The following is a 14,180-nucleotide window of genomic DNA, read 5'->3' on the forward strand; positions in this document are numbered from 1 at the left end:
ATGGCACGTTGGCCCTTCCCGCGAACGAGGGATAGGCGACAGTTCCAATCTGGTGGACCAATTTTCGGGAATCGGATGGAAACGCACGTCCAGCGTACGCGCATGCAGCACGCATGCGTGTCAGGCGTTCCGCGTTCCGCATTCGCGCTCGACGTATGCATTTGATACTCGTTGGAGCGAGTAACGCGCGGCTCATTTCGTATTCCAGCAGGTATAGCCGCGTATTCCGAATGGCGCTCGCTGCGACAATTGCGACATTAAGCTCGCAGTCGCAGAGTCGCACTAGTCGCAGTACGCCGACCCGGCACCCGGCCGACCGGCCGACATTGTCGGAGCAACGACGCTCGAGATTGACATCGGTACATAAACGTGGCACGAGAGATACATGAAAAAATAAGAAGAGAAAGAAACGAAGGTATATCAAAGCGAGCAAAGAAATTCTTAGCTTATAACTTTAAGAATAAGGGAGCAGTGTGGCAGGAATCGATGCGAGATATATATATATATATCTCACTCGGGGAATCGCGACGCATAGTTTGCAGGGTTACGTTCATTTATTGTTTTGAATGTCTGACGGAATACGAGAACTACGAAATTTTTGAAGTCACTATGTGGTTGAAGCAAGGGTTGAAGGCCACACCACGGCGAGCGTATTTTCGAGCAACGTAACCGTTTTTCGTAGTGTTCGACATTGAATACGTGAAAGCGCTAATTATAAATTTAAGCAGCGCGTCTCTCTGACTGTCGGCGATCCGTTGGCAGATGCGCCGTACTCTCGGGAGTCGGGACTCTCGGCTCGACTCGGTTACGCTTGCAAGCGCCCGAGCCACGCGTGCAAGATACAAGAAGAACGTTGCAGCCGCTCCGCTCCGCGCCGATGGAGCGAGCGCGCGCGCATACATACGCCGAGACCAAAACTCGTGGACCGTATTCGTGGATCCTCATGCGCGAACGGCGTATAGAGATGCATTAATGAATATTCAACCGGATATACTCGGCATGGCCGCGCTCAAATCCATTATTCATTCCCGCGGAGCGACATCTGCCCGGGCTCGCGGTTTCGCGCCAAAATCGGGCGCGGAAAACGAATTGACAGACAGTGAAACGGGCGGAGATTCGCTTTCCCGATATTCCTTTTTTTTTTTAATCTCGGCCTCGCTTTCCGGCGAAAATACGGGGCGAGACGGTTCGAATGAACGAGGAATCGCGACACAGGCTCTGATAATCTTTAAGTATGAAAATTTCTGAGACTTCTGAGAGTTTTGCCTAGTTGCTTTGGCGAGAACGGTTGTTTAATTTGCCCCAAAATTGCGCCAAGTTAGGGCAACTTATTTACTTTGTATTAAAGTAAATTGTGCAAACACAAAGGTAAAAGAAGTCTTAATATTATCTCCACAAGTTTTAGGAAAATCGGATAAGTTTTGTCGGTTGAAATGTAAAAAGAGTGTATAGAATTTGCCTCCCCGGCTCTCTTTTTATTCTCTCTCTTTTTCTCTCTCTTGTCGAGCCTCATCGGCGCGCCTTGCATCTTCTTCTACCCCGTCTCCTCTACTTCCTCACATAGGCTCACCCAGGCCTATATCCTCCTCTCTGTCGACATCCTCCTCTTCTTCTTCTTCTTCTTCTTCTTCTTCTTTTACATATCCTTTTCATTCTTTTGGTTCCTTCGGGTATTCCTCGTGGTTTTATTCGGACGCGCGAAAGAATGCGCTGCGCTCGGCCTAATAACCCCTTCGAAAGGGGCGGGGGGCGAGCTCCGCTTACGCAACAGTCTGTGGCCGGATTTTTGGAATTCCTGACCGCGCGAAACGCGTCGTGGTCTCCCGCCGGATCTCGATTGCTCCTGGATTACTGACATTTCAAACGGTCGATGGCGGAATCGCGAATCGATGTCATCGTTTTATCGATGAACGATGATGCGTGGATACGAATCGTCCCAGACAATGTCGAACGTTTCGGAATTTATGTTTTTTTGATCCTCGGATTTTTTTTTCATTCAAATCGACTCGTTATTGTTTCACTTTTAATTCCCAACGTCAAAAATATCACCGCTCAACAACGCTAAACTTTTGAATTAATCTGTTAAAGTAAAATTATGATAATATCACACATCTCACATTATTTAATGCTCGTAAAAATTCTTCAATGTTAAATAATCATATAATAACACAAAATTATAATAACACAGTATCAACTATTGGTATATTTCGACTATGAAAAGCAATCACCACTTTTTGGGCTTATTTTCCACGGTTTATTTGTATTGTTAACGTGTGAAAAAAAATGCACGTTAATACAAGGAAATCAGAGATCCAGTAAAACGCGCAAGCTCTTCAATTTCTTGCGCGACGCTAATATATCGCGTGCCACTGAACGAGGTATCGCCAATGATCGCGCAGTCTCTCGTAATGTCCCGCAATAATCTCAATTTACTTCGTAAATGCAAGGGCGCTCGCTCAAAGGACACGCGCGTTCGCGCGCCTAATGAGCCTTGGGTAATCGTCGCGCGCCCTTCCACGACGCACCCCTCGCTTATCGTCGAGATCTTTTCGCTATCTGCGAACGCAATCGCGAAGGGCGGTCGCGCCGATACTCTGGCAGATACTCTTCGCTCCGCGATTATACGTATGTACGTGTATTCTGAGGCATCTGCATCCCGGGGTTATGCAGATTTGCCACGCCAGGAGATAATCGGCGAGCGACGCGTCTCGCGGGATGTGGATTACGCGTGTAGGGTCTTGAAAGGATCGGAAACGTGAAGAAGCATCGCATACGCGTTATATATATGCGTCGTAATATATATGGAACAATTTCTCTGGCGCGAAGGATAGGGTCAATAGTATCTCGCGATAAAAGAAGAGAAACGAGAATTAAAGCTGAAGACAAACTAATTTTCTCTCGATTGTAACTTATATATGAGATTGTATACTATATACGATAGTACTGATTAGCAAGAGCTATTTGATCGCTAACTAAGTGTTTCGCTTTGTTCTAGGTAAGTTGTGACCGGGGAACCGCAATCGACCTTTGGATAATAATTCGGCGGTAGAGCTCAGAATGACGTTCAGATGCATGCCGGCCTTTCAGACCCTCGGAGGCGGCGACTGCGGCGCATCTTGGGTGAGTGCGTCGCGTTTACGTAAGAACGCGGGTCGTTGCCGCAATCGCAGGCGCACTCGCGTGCAAGTCGCGCAAATGCGCGCCTGATGACCCTTCTTCTGCGGATACATGAAATAGGTACTTGGCGCTCCGCGCGTCGATATATTCCGCTGGTTTAGACCGTTTCGACGCTCTTTGACGTCTTCGTCGCCGTCTCCCCCACCCTCCCTGTCCGCGTGGCGTGCCAAACGCCGAATGCCGATAAACCGCACGTGATACAAAGGACTCATCGTATCGACGATATTTGCGCGGGCGTTCGTTTTTATTCAATTAATAGTCTGTCAAGTGTTTCAAAGCGTTGCTACCGGCTTGGCGTATCGGGCCTTCGTAATTTTATCGAGATTTCCTCTGAAATGCGTAGCGATATATTTTTACGCGTCCGACGATACCAGAGTTTCTGTTATCAGAAAACTCTCTGCTCACACATCGAAACTTTTTTAATCATGCCGGAAATGTAAATTATTTAATTACCAGCGAATGGCCGGGGTAATATGAAGCACCTTTTGTATTTTTAATGACTCACGATGATACATCAATTTTATAGCTCGTTATAACTCTCGAAAAACTGCGCCTCTTGCGTACACAAACATTTGATTTCTTGAAAAGTCGCCACCAATTAATATCACCGTCAATTCGTAAAATTGTATAGCAAGTATTATATATATATATATATACTGTTAAAAGAAATGGCGCACTTTAGCTATTTTCACAAGTTGCAACGCACTCAGGTAATGTATGACTCAATTATTCTTTTGATATATAACAGCATCATAATTGTTTATAGAATTATTTTTTGAAACTTGTCGCAGTAGTGGATCGAACAACATTGACATAATAGCTTCGAGATTACCGACGTTAAATCTTTTTAGAATTCGTGAGATATGACGTGAATTTTAAGATTTCAATCCTTCGTTAATTTTAAATCACTGATAACGCAAATTTCAATCTTATATACTTAAATGATATGACGATAACGAAAAATAGCTCGAATATTGTTTCGCGAGAAGCATTACCAAATGGGAAGCGGGGATGAGAACCGGTGCGTATTGGTTTAAATGTATTTCTATAGGCGTGTGTGTGTTCTTATGGGAAATCCGCAAAATCGTGGCGGAAGAGCGCGAACTTACGTACGAATTCGCGCTACAAAGTTTAGTACGTCTAGACGTATCGATTATATTATTCTCTCGCGTGAATTCAAGCTCTCTTCGAACTCTCTGGACTGATTTATAAAGAAATAACATGGATCTGATGTTATAACAACAACGGAAATTGCTGGGCAGTTTTCGGAAGCGCGAAAACGGTATACCGAGCCGCGAAAGGGTTAATTACTAAACGGCGTTTTAAAACAAACGCGCGACAAACAACGTCTCGTGTGTTTCGTCGAAAATCGAGAACGAGTTTTTATACGCGTCCCGACCCCGACGTAAACAGCGATTCCCTTCATCTGCTTCTTTTTTTCTGGTCTACGATTTGTGACGTATAACGCGGATGCGAGCAGCGAGATCGATAGAAAGGTACGAACCTTTCGGGTGATCTCGCGTCCTCGGATTGTCGTCGTCGCGAACGAACGCGTGAACGTCACCGCCGATGAATTGATACGTGGAACGTATATCGCATGGCGCTTAACGACGTTGGGAACTTCGATGGCCGCGAACGCGTATTCCGGTTTTCTCGCGGAATCGGAGGAGAAACGTTGACGGCGGAGGCCATTTGCTTTGGGTAATAACGCGGCGCGAGCCCCCCCCCCTTTAATGCGCCTACGCGACTTCAAACTTGGTACCGCACCGGCGGCGGATCCGAACCTTCCTTCTTATTCTCATTCCATTGTTATTACTTTGTTCCCTTTCTCCCCTCTTTCCGAGACAAGTAAATAACTCCTCGTCGTTTACTTACCCTACCCCCGAGTTTATAATGGAAATTATCTTATTTGTGTTGAAGTCTCGTTTTAGTCCCCGGCAAAGTCCAAGCTCGTCGACGGTAGAAACGATGTCGGGGTAAAAAAAAAGAGAGTGGGTGGAGGAAGGGGAAAAAAGAGCGTAAGAAGAAGGATTCGCGCGATGGGAGTAAAAGAGAGAATAGAAAAAAAGCGAGGAAGTCACCGACGGAGAGTGACGATGAAATAAAGGAAAAATAGGACGGCGAGAGCTCGGGCAAAAGAAAAATTGTTATACTAACGCTCCGACTTTCCGTTTCATCCCGCATTTTATTTCGGAAAGAGCGATTTCAAGGCGCGGAAATCCCAAGAATATCTAAAGCATAAAGTATTACGGTAAGATTCGCTTCTTATATCGTTCATTCGCGACAAAAACTAGCATGGAGTACATTTTCTCCTCGTGTTTTTAAAGTAAGACTTCTCGTCGAAATTGTATTAGGCTCAAATCGTTGGTATAAATCGTTGCTGGTAAATCGCGTATTGACGCGTTGCGTTACGCTACGTTAGGAAGATGAATTGTCGATCTGCGCGCCAGGACGTCGTGTGATTCGCAATACAAATGATCGTTATTATATTAGTTTCATTCACCCAGCGAGGGGCTAACCAATATACCCCCCGTATGCCAATCGCTTATTACAAAACGCGCAGCACAAAAGTGCCGATCCAATGCAAGCCGCATGAATTTTGACGTCCAATATTCACGGAATGACGCGCGGATCGTTAATTATGCAGCGAAGGGATTTTTCATCGTTTCGTTTCGTAACCAGCAAACTTGCGGATTTCGCCGAGATTTCGAGCGGGCCCTTTATACATATATTTTTTTTGATAAATTGGTCGCGCTTTTGCTTCCTCCATCGTTTCTAGTTTCCGTCTCGTTCGTGTTCGTCTCCGCAAGAGAGATTGTTTCGTCTCAAAACAATCATGCAGTCGATTTTAATTTTCAAAGCAAACAAGGCGTTATCACCCACGGCGGATCGTCCTTTCCGCTTCATTTTTTCTTCGGCTCGCGAATGTACTTAAATCGAAGCGTACGTTTTACATAGGCAAGATTCTTCCACCTTAATATTTTAAGAACGTTAAACACGTCTGATATTATCTACGTACAATCTTTACCTCAATTGTGAGCATTTTTTTATATTTATTCATTCTTTTCGATTGTTATATGAGTAATATTATAATGGTTATTCCTCACTTAATTTTTATGAAACTTGGGCGGACGGTGTTTCGCTTCGAGCTCTTTCCTCTGAAGAACGAATCTAATCTTGGAGGAAACGACAATGTTTTTATTCGATTAGCATGGGAAACGTCGAGAAATGACAACTTTAAATTATATTTTAATAGGTCTCGCAATTCTCTACCATTCTAATGATGTATCTGCTCAGGATACGGGATACATTGGCATTATTAAAAGAAAATAAAATCTAATGTATTATGTTATAAATCTCAATAAGTATATACGTTTTCCTTTAATTATTTCTTTCGCATTATAAAATCACTGACAATGAGATATAATTTACAAGCCTTTTACTATCTAACAATGTACATATATATATAATATATATAGGTATTTTTTGTAACAAATGCAAAGATTACACCTCTCCCCTTTTTTAAGCAAATTTCCCTGGCTATTAGCCGATTTTATCAGCGAGATTTATTCAACCCTTCAATCTATGGAAGTCATATAGACTCTGAAAAAGTAGTCTCTCATTTGCAAGAAGCGTATTTACACGTTTGATCATTGAGATCCGTATATATGCGATTGTCCTGTCGGACGATATTCAATTATAAAGTGTGCCACGCAGTTAAAAAAGAATCGAGCCAAAAAAGAAAGAAAGGTCCGCGCAAGGGTAACGCGAGAAATTTCGAGTCGCGTGCAAGATCGCGCTTTCAGATTAGATCATCAACGAGCGTGCCTTGGAACGTCGCGGCCCCGACCGCGGCGAGGCATAACCACGCCGCGTTCCAGCGCGCTAATGAATGGCCAAGCCATGGCACAAGTTTCAGTTTGCTGCACGCGGGTATCTCTGCTAACCATTCCCCGTTCGCCGCCGCGCACCGGTTCGATCGTTCCTTCTGTCGTTCCTCCAGTTCCTCACCTTTGCATTCACCATATTCGCCGCGGCTCGGGCGAATCGCACGTAAAACAGCGCGTCCACACCTTGCAATTACGAGATATAAGGGGGAGTCCCACCCACTCCGCCGCGATCCTTTCAACGTAACGGGGCCGGCCCTGGTTCTCCCCCACGAGTTTCATTATTAATTATCAGGTCGCCACTATGTTATTATAGTGCACTAGAAGAATCCGCCCGCCTCCCCGTCCCGACCGCGACTCGAAACGCGACGCTTGACCATCGCGTTGCGCCGCCACCGCCGTTACTGCGTGCTATAACAATAACAAATCGTCATTGACAAATACGAATGCTTGTGTGTGCGCGCGCGCCATAATTTACCAAAGCAGTCTCCATTCAAATGATTCACGTGTATAATTATCGTTATTAATTAGTTCAAAATGCGGTGTTTTAAGGGCAAATAAAGAAATGGAACGTTGCGTCGAGACAACAGATCATGTACAACGATGTGAATATTTTACCTATTGTTTATTAAGAATGTGCTACTCACAAATTAGACAAATTATAAGCGCTATCGGTGCTGCAGAGAGATTTTTGAATCGTTAACTAAAGAACCTAAAGTTTATCTTGAAATCTCAAGTTTGAAAGATCACTTTTAAATGTTCATATAAGACTTTCCTGAAATCGAATAAGATGTCATAAACCAATCACAGAGCCGTATTAGCATCTTAAAACTTTACTTAAAACGATCTTGAAATAAGAGCGGATTATGTGAACCGGCCTTAAAGCAATTTAATTTTTCTTATGGATTTAAATTAAACAATGTAAAAATTACAAAGTTTGTGTGAATAGTTTCATTTAAGTTTGCAAATTCCAAAGATAAACATACAAGAATCTGCAGTTGCAACACAGAATAAAATAGATGGAAATGATTTATGTGTGCGCGTATTAATTCCAATATATTGCTAATGTTTACTATTAGTGTTCAAAGCACGCACTAAATAACACGAGATAACGTTACTTGTATCGCATTTCTGGGCAACCAAATAGCCACAATGTTCCGCGATACTTTCGAACTTTATCAATTAATATTAATATTTCTCTTATTTTTATCAATTAATTGTGTCCGATTGCGAGCCACGAAAATTGAATAATCGATATAATTGAAATTAATATTAATTGATAACGATGGATCGGATTCAATTATCAATATTAATAATTCTGGGAATAAACCTTTTTATCATAATAAATGTATTCGTAAAAAATACATATTATTTTTTATTTATAAATTATTATTTTTACCACCACACAATTATTTCTCTCGTATATTCGACATCGGTCCACAATGTATGTACGCGTAATATTTCGACAATAATTCAATCACTTTAATTAACCAGCAAGCAAATATCTTATTAATAATTTCGGTGAATTGTAGAAGAATGTGCAGAGATAGTGCAACTTTTAGCTTACCGTGGTGCAAATTACACCTTGCGAATTATCGGGTTAATTAAGGGGAAAACAAGTATAACCGCGCAAAATTTTTTCTGGATGGCAAACCCGTTGATGCGCATTCACATGTGCTCATTAATGTTTTTCCGCGACAAAAACGAATTGCGGCACAGCACTACGGCAGAGACTGCAGAGCGCAGCGCGACGCGTCCGGGTAAAGGAAAAGCCGCGGCTCGCCCTTGTTTCTCCTTTGGCGAAACGGACCGGCTTTGTGAGGCGTTTGCGACCGTTTGTGTACACGCGCTGCTGCGACAGTGCAAGAGTCGATCTCCGACTCGTACGGCCGTGAAACAAAGCGCTCTCGCTGGCAAACGAGCCGTCCGGGACCCCGAGGGGCGGCGAGTATTTCACCAGAATTTACGTTGCATTTCACGCTGCTAATACTCTCGTGGTATAATTATAATTAGCGGGCTACGCCCTTCACACCGCCCCCTTCGAAAGTTCGTTGTGGATGTATACCTGGCGTGTGCATCCTTCACCTTGATATATCCACTTGGACCCGCTTGTGGGCACGCGTGTGTGCGTGTGTACGAGAGCGTGTATGTATAAGGACACGCCAGGCTACATTAGTATTATTGCTGTATTATTAAATAACGTCAAGACGCGAGTGTGGCGCTCGGGGCAGTCTCGTTGCGTAGCTACGTTATTTTGCGGATTTTTTCTGCATATTTTACATACGCTTGTACGGCCCATAAGCATCTGAGCATCTCAGAGAGCGAGGAAGGTTTAATTATTCAAATAACGAGAAATTTCAAATGTTCGAAGAAATAGTGATGTATTAAGGTTTTATGATATATCCATTACTCTGACGATGGTTCAGATTGGAGGAATTAATGATTCACAATGACAGTTTTAAATTCCGAGGACCGAGATTGCCGAATCTCGAGTCAGATTGAAACGCAAGATTTCAAGGAACTGCTATCTCCGGTCATGAGATCGCGACAGCTTCGCGTGCAGAAGAACACAGCGAAGAGCTTCGGTAATAATCTAATATGAGCGTAATATGCGTTTCGGCCGTGATCTCTCGGACGAGGCGCGTCAAGCAACTCCGACATGCGGCCCCGCCGACGTTGCCGACCCTGCATTAAAGATCATAGACAGATCCTGGTCGTTCCAGCCAGGGGAGCGACGAGGGGAGTAGGAAAGCAAAGTGGATGCAAAGCACAACCACTGTTCGTCTCTCCGTCCGCCACTTAACGCGGTACATCATGCGGCGTACAGGCAGAGAGAGCTGCGCGCGGGCATGACACCAGCCAATCGCGCAGAATTACGTGGCGAGAGCGAGCGAGAAGGGCGGAAGGGCGCGAGGGTCCCCTCCTCCCTCTCGAGGGAGGAGAACAAGGGGGAAAAAGAGGACGAAGGGGAGGAGAGGGACGCGAACGAGGAGGGAGTGAAGCCTGCGCGTGCCTCGGGGCGAAGTCTTGGGCCTCGCGTGCCCAGGCATGGCCTCGTCTCACTCTTCGGTCTTCACGGTCAGAGGTCATCCTCGAGCACGAGCCACCTTCGGGTTCTCAACCTCCTACCTCGCGAGAGTCGCCGATGCCGGCTCACTCCGGATAAACCGCATTATTAACGATCGCTCTCGTACTCCGCGCGCGGCGACGCACCCCCGCGACTCGACTCAACGTTTCGAAATTCGCGGTGCCCGACGTTGGCGAGCCCGTAGGAACGTGCAGAGGCGTAATTCAAATGAGTACGTCCGGAACCGGAAACCGACCGTCGAATCAATGTGCATGGACATCTCAAATCGTTTCTATTTCTCTAATTGCTATATTAACTCTTGATCAGCAAGCAACGTATTGTTATTTATTGTACTTTTGCTGTTGACGCTATATAGTTGTCCAGCTATATTTCATTCTGATATTTTTACAGTCGCCAACAACGAGCGAATGAGTAATAAAATTAACGAATATTTGATTACAATAGTATACCTTGGCAGAACAAAGAGATCAAAAAATCAAAATCATTGATCTTGAAGTGACATTTAAATCATGGATGAAATCCATTTCAATTTACTAAAAAGGCGATCAGATGACGGCCTATAAATAAATATTTAACCGATTTATATTTATTCTGTTGCGTGAACTGCAACAGCTCCGAGCGATTAAATTTTCAGTGTAACGTGATTTAATTATTTACACTCAAGCGTCAAAGCGATAGATTAACGAAACGTGCTAAAGTTACTATTTCGCAGAATCATAAATTTTTAAAAATTATAATTCAAAATAGGATATAAATATATATTTTTGTATATAATTTATATAAAATATATATATAAATTATATATATGTATAAGAAATAAAAAATATAAATAATATATAAGTATACGATACACAGGTATACCAAACACAGTTATCGATTCGTTGATACAATATCGTCGATTAGAGATTAGAATGGAGAATCAATCAATTATATTTAAACAAGTCACGCCAATCAAATATCGACGAGCAATCCCATATTTTTGAAATCATCGTCGGCGAAATTATTTCCTCCCAAGAAAATGAATAATGACGAATCGATAGCGTATCGCAAAAAGAGTTTTCTGCACGATCGTAATGGCAGCGACTGCCGCGCTAAATCGAATTAACGATCAGTTTGCCAGATACTCCTGGCATTTTCTGCCTCTCCACGTGAGAAACGGAAAACCTTTAGCTTCTGTCGCGAGCAGACGCGTGGTGGTCGTTCGCTGCGGCGCGGCGGCCTCACTCGCGAAGGTGACAGCCCATCAGGCTCTTCTACACGCGCGTCGTTGCTTTCGCCTTGCGCGCACTTGCTAATTGAGATGGATGCGGAATTTGCGTAATTACACGTTCCGAAAGGTCGAAAAACCGCGGGCGGCGGGCCACTTTCGGGCATTCGTGCGCCTCTTCGATCCGCGTCTGTTTATAATACGAATTGGTACGAACACGCCATGAGACCGAGAAACACACTCCGTTGGGACTCGAGAGTATTTCCTACAGGCAAATAGGTTTTTATTTGTGTTTTGCACGAATAATATTCTTTCTTTATTATCGCTAGAGTGATAGTTACATTGTTAGTTATCGTCCATTTCAATTTTCAAATGTGCACAAATAAAACAACTTTTTTTCTTTTTTTCTTTTTTAAAACGTTGCGTGTTGGAAGTGTCGGAGATCGAACAACTTGTCATATTTGTCGTGCGAACGTGGACATTATTAAAGAACTTTTTTTTTATTAAAATGTTGGTTATTGCATTTGATTATCGGTGATTTTGGGTGTTTTTTTTTTCAAATAAAGATTGCATTTAGTACAGATACAAAATAAACATTATTTTACTAAATGTACGAGGCGATCGTGACTCTAATATATTTTTAATTATTATTGATTTTTAACAGAAAAGATAATGATAAATTTACAGAGTTCGGATTGAAAATTTTATATTCCCCAGGAATACATAATTTCTGACAAATACTAACTTAAACCCTTCTGCCACGTGTGCACAATTTTTTCGTCTTCATCGCAAGTTATCGAGAGATCATAGCGATTGATAGACAGAAAGACAGAAATAATAGTAATTACGGCACGCTACAAAGCGAGGCTCTCGTGAGGAGCGCATTAAGCGGTTTCGAAAGATCTGCGCGCAACAATCATTAACAAAAGTCTTTATAAGAGCCCGTTCGCGCAGGATCGAACGGCTCATTCATTTTGCTTAATAACCACAAATTATAGGTTATTGCGACTTCATGGCCTACAACTTCTATAGATTTAAGTGAGGTAATGTGGCATTCCGCAACCTTGACGGCATCTAACACGCGCTTCGAATTCTCGTCGATTTATATTCTGCTCGAAATAACAAAATTACGAGTGCCACTCCGCTCGATGCTAATCAAATCGAACAGTTCAAATCGAAACGAGATGAATCTGTCGTGACGATCTTCCTTCGTGGCCTGTTAAACGGTCTTTCTTTTAATTATTTATGCTGATTTGTGATCATGCAAAATATATTAAAAGAATATTTATTTTTATATAAATTATAACATTAATTTATTAATTTATAATACGAAAATTATACATCATCAGTCTCATATCTTATTATTGTTAGATGTATACAAATTTAACAAAACTAAAATTTGTTATAAATATCTTTAATAGAACATAAGATAGAACGTACAGATTTTGCAAGTTATTTTGAAAGTTTATTATACATTTACACTTTTGATATGTATATATTAAGTCTTTCTGTGGTCCTGATTTAGCAGACAAGGTTAATATATATATATATATATATATATATATATATATATATATATATATAATGTCGGGTTAATTTTAAATCGATATAATAACATCCCACAAATATAAGTTTAACTGTTTACATTGGTAAACTAAAATTATATTACTTAAAGCAAAATCGTTACCGCTGAAGGCATCGCTCGCTATAATAGTCTGCAATGTCTATACATTAACCGTCGTATGTAATTTTCTTTTTTCTTGTCATGCATGCAGACAAATAGAGAAAACAAAAACTTGACATTTTTTGCTATGTCTAGCATTGTTCTTGCGCATATTACAACTACACTAAATCACGTTTTTACTCTCGCACAAGAGTACAGCATCATCTTGAAAACTTGTTTCAAATTATCTGCAATGGTAAGAAGATACCTGAATGTATATTGCTTCAATCCGTTTCAATGTTAAATGTTACGGTTTTATTGTTAATTCGTTTGTTTTCAATGATAAGAAAAAAAATTACGAAGTTACACAAATGTGAAAGTATAACGTGAGAGGAAATGAGAGATATTTTACTATAATATCTTAGCGTAGTCACTGAAATACAGCTTTCTCTAAAATTATTTATTAATCCAAAAATAAATGACGAGATGATGCGCATCATCGTACATGTAGTTGCGATTTCCCGCGATGTCTTCCATAATGGTCGGAGTCATAGTAAAGTTCTCGGAAACGATATTAAATCATAGATCCGGTTTGAGATGACGATAAAACACTGGAAAGCTCGAACCGGTTCTCACATGATATATAGATATCCAGTTCTCGTTGGAAAGTCGATTTTCTCTAGTGAGTTTCATTTATGAGGAAAGCACGGTGAACTTCAATATAATGACCTGATTCCTTATAAAGTTATAAAAATAGTATATACTAAAACATTAAAAATTTATTAACATTCTAATTAAAGCAGAAAAAGAAGATATAAGTACGATATAAGGAAGAAACACATATTTTTTTCTAAATATCATTCTATAACGGATCTCATATATATAAAACTTTCCTTTCCAAATTAAAGTGTTATATTTAACTTTCAGCTTCATGAGACATTTATACATATATGCTACTATCAACCTAGGATAAACATGTTTGATTAATTTTAGTAATTATTATTTTTTAGTACATTTCTTATTTCCGGATAAATACTGTTTCCAGTATCCACTATCCATCCGCCCGCTAGATAATTCAGACGTTGAAGATAATAGAAGAACTCTATATCTTCACGTCGATCTCTCCGAAACTTACCGAATGATCCTTAGTAGTCGGTA

The 14,180-nt window shown here is 41.6% G+C and overlaps 1 protein-coding gene across 7 annotated transcripts in view; it reads left to right on the forward strand.

Moving 5' to 3' along the window:
* Tfap-2 (transcription factor AP-2) overlaps positions 1-14,180 on the forward strand; it is a 217,713-nt gene that overhangs the window by 99,927 nt on the left and 103,606 nt on the right. For 6 of the 7 annotated variants that reach the window (XM_077411981.1, XM_077411978.1, XM_077411979.1 and 3 more), the window contains one exon: positions 3,001-3,120. The exons of the other annotated variant lie outside the window; for it this stretch is intronic. In XM_077411981.1, coding sequence (XP_077268107.1) covers positions 3,058-3,120 — 63 coding nt within the window. In that variant the 5' untranslated portion in view covers positions 3,001-3,057. The remainder of the gene's footprint in view (positions 1-3,000; positions 3,121-14,180) is intronic. 7 annotated transcript variants of the gene reach the window in all.

The sequence above is a fragment of the Temnothorax americanus genome, unplaced genomic scaffold (assembly GCF_048541705.1).
Source record: "Temnothorax americanus isolate GAGA-0224 unplaced genomic scaffold, ASM4854170v1 Scaffold3, whole genome shotgun sequence".
Lineage (NCBI taxonomy): Eukaryota > Metazoa > Arthropoda > Insecta > Hymenoptera > Formicidae > Temnothorax > Temnothorax americanus.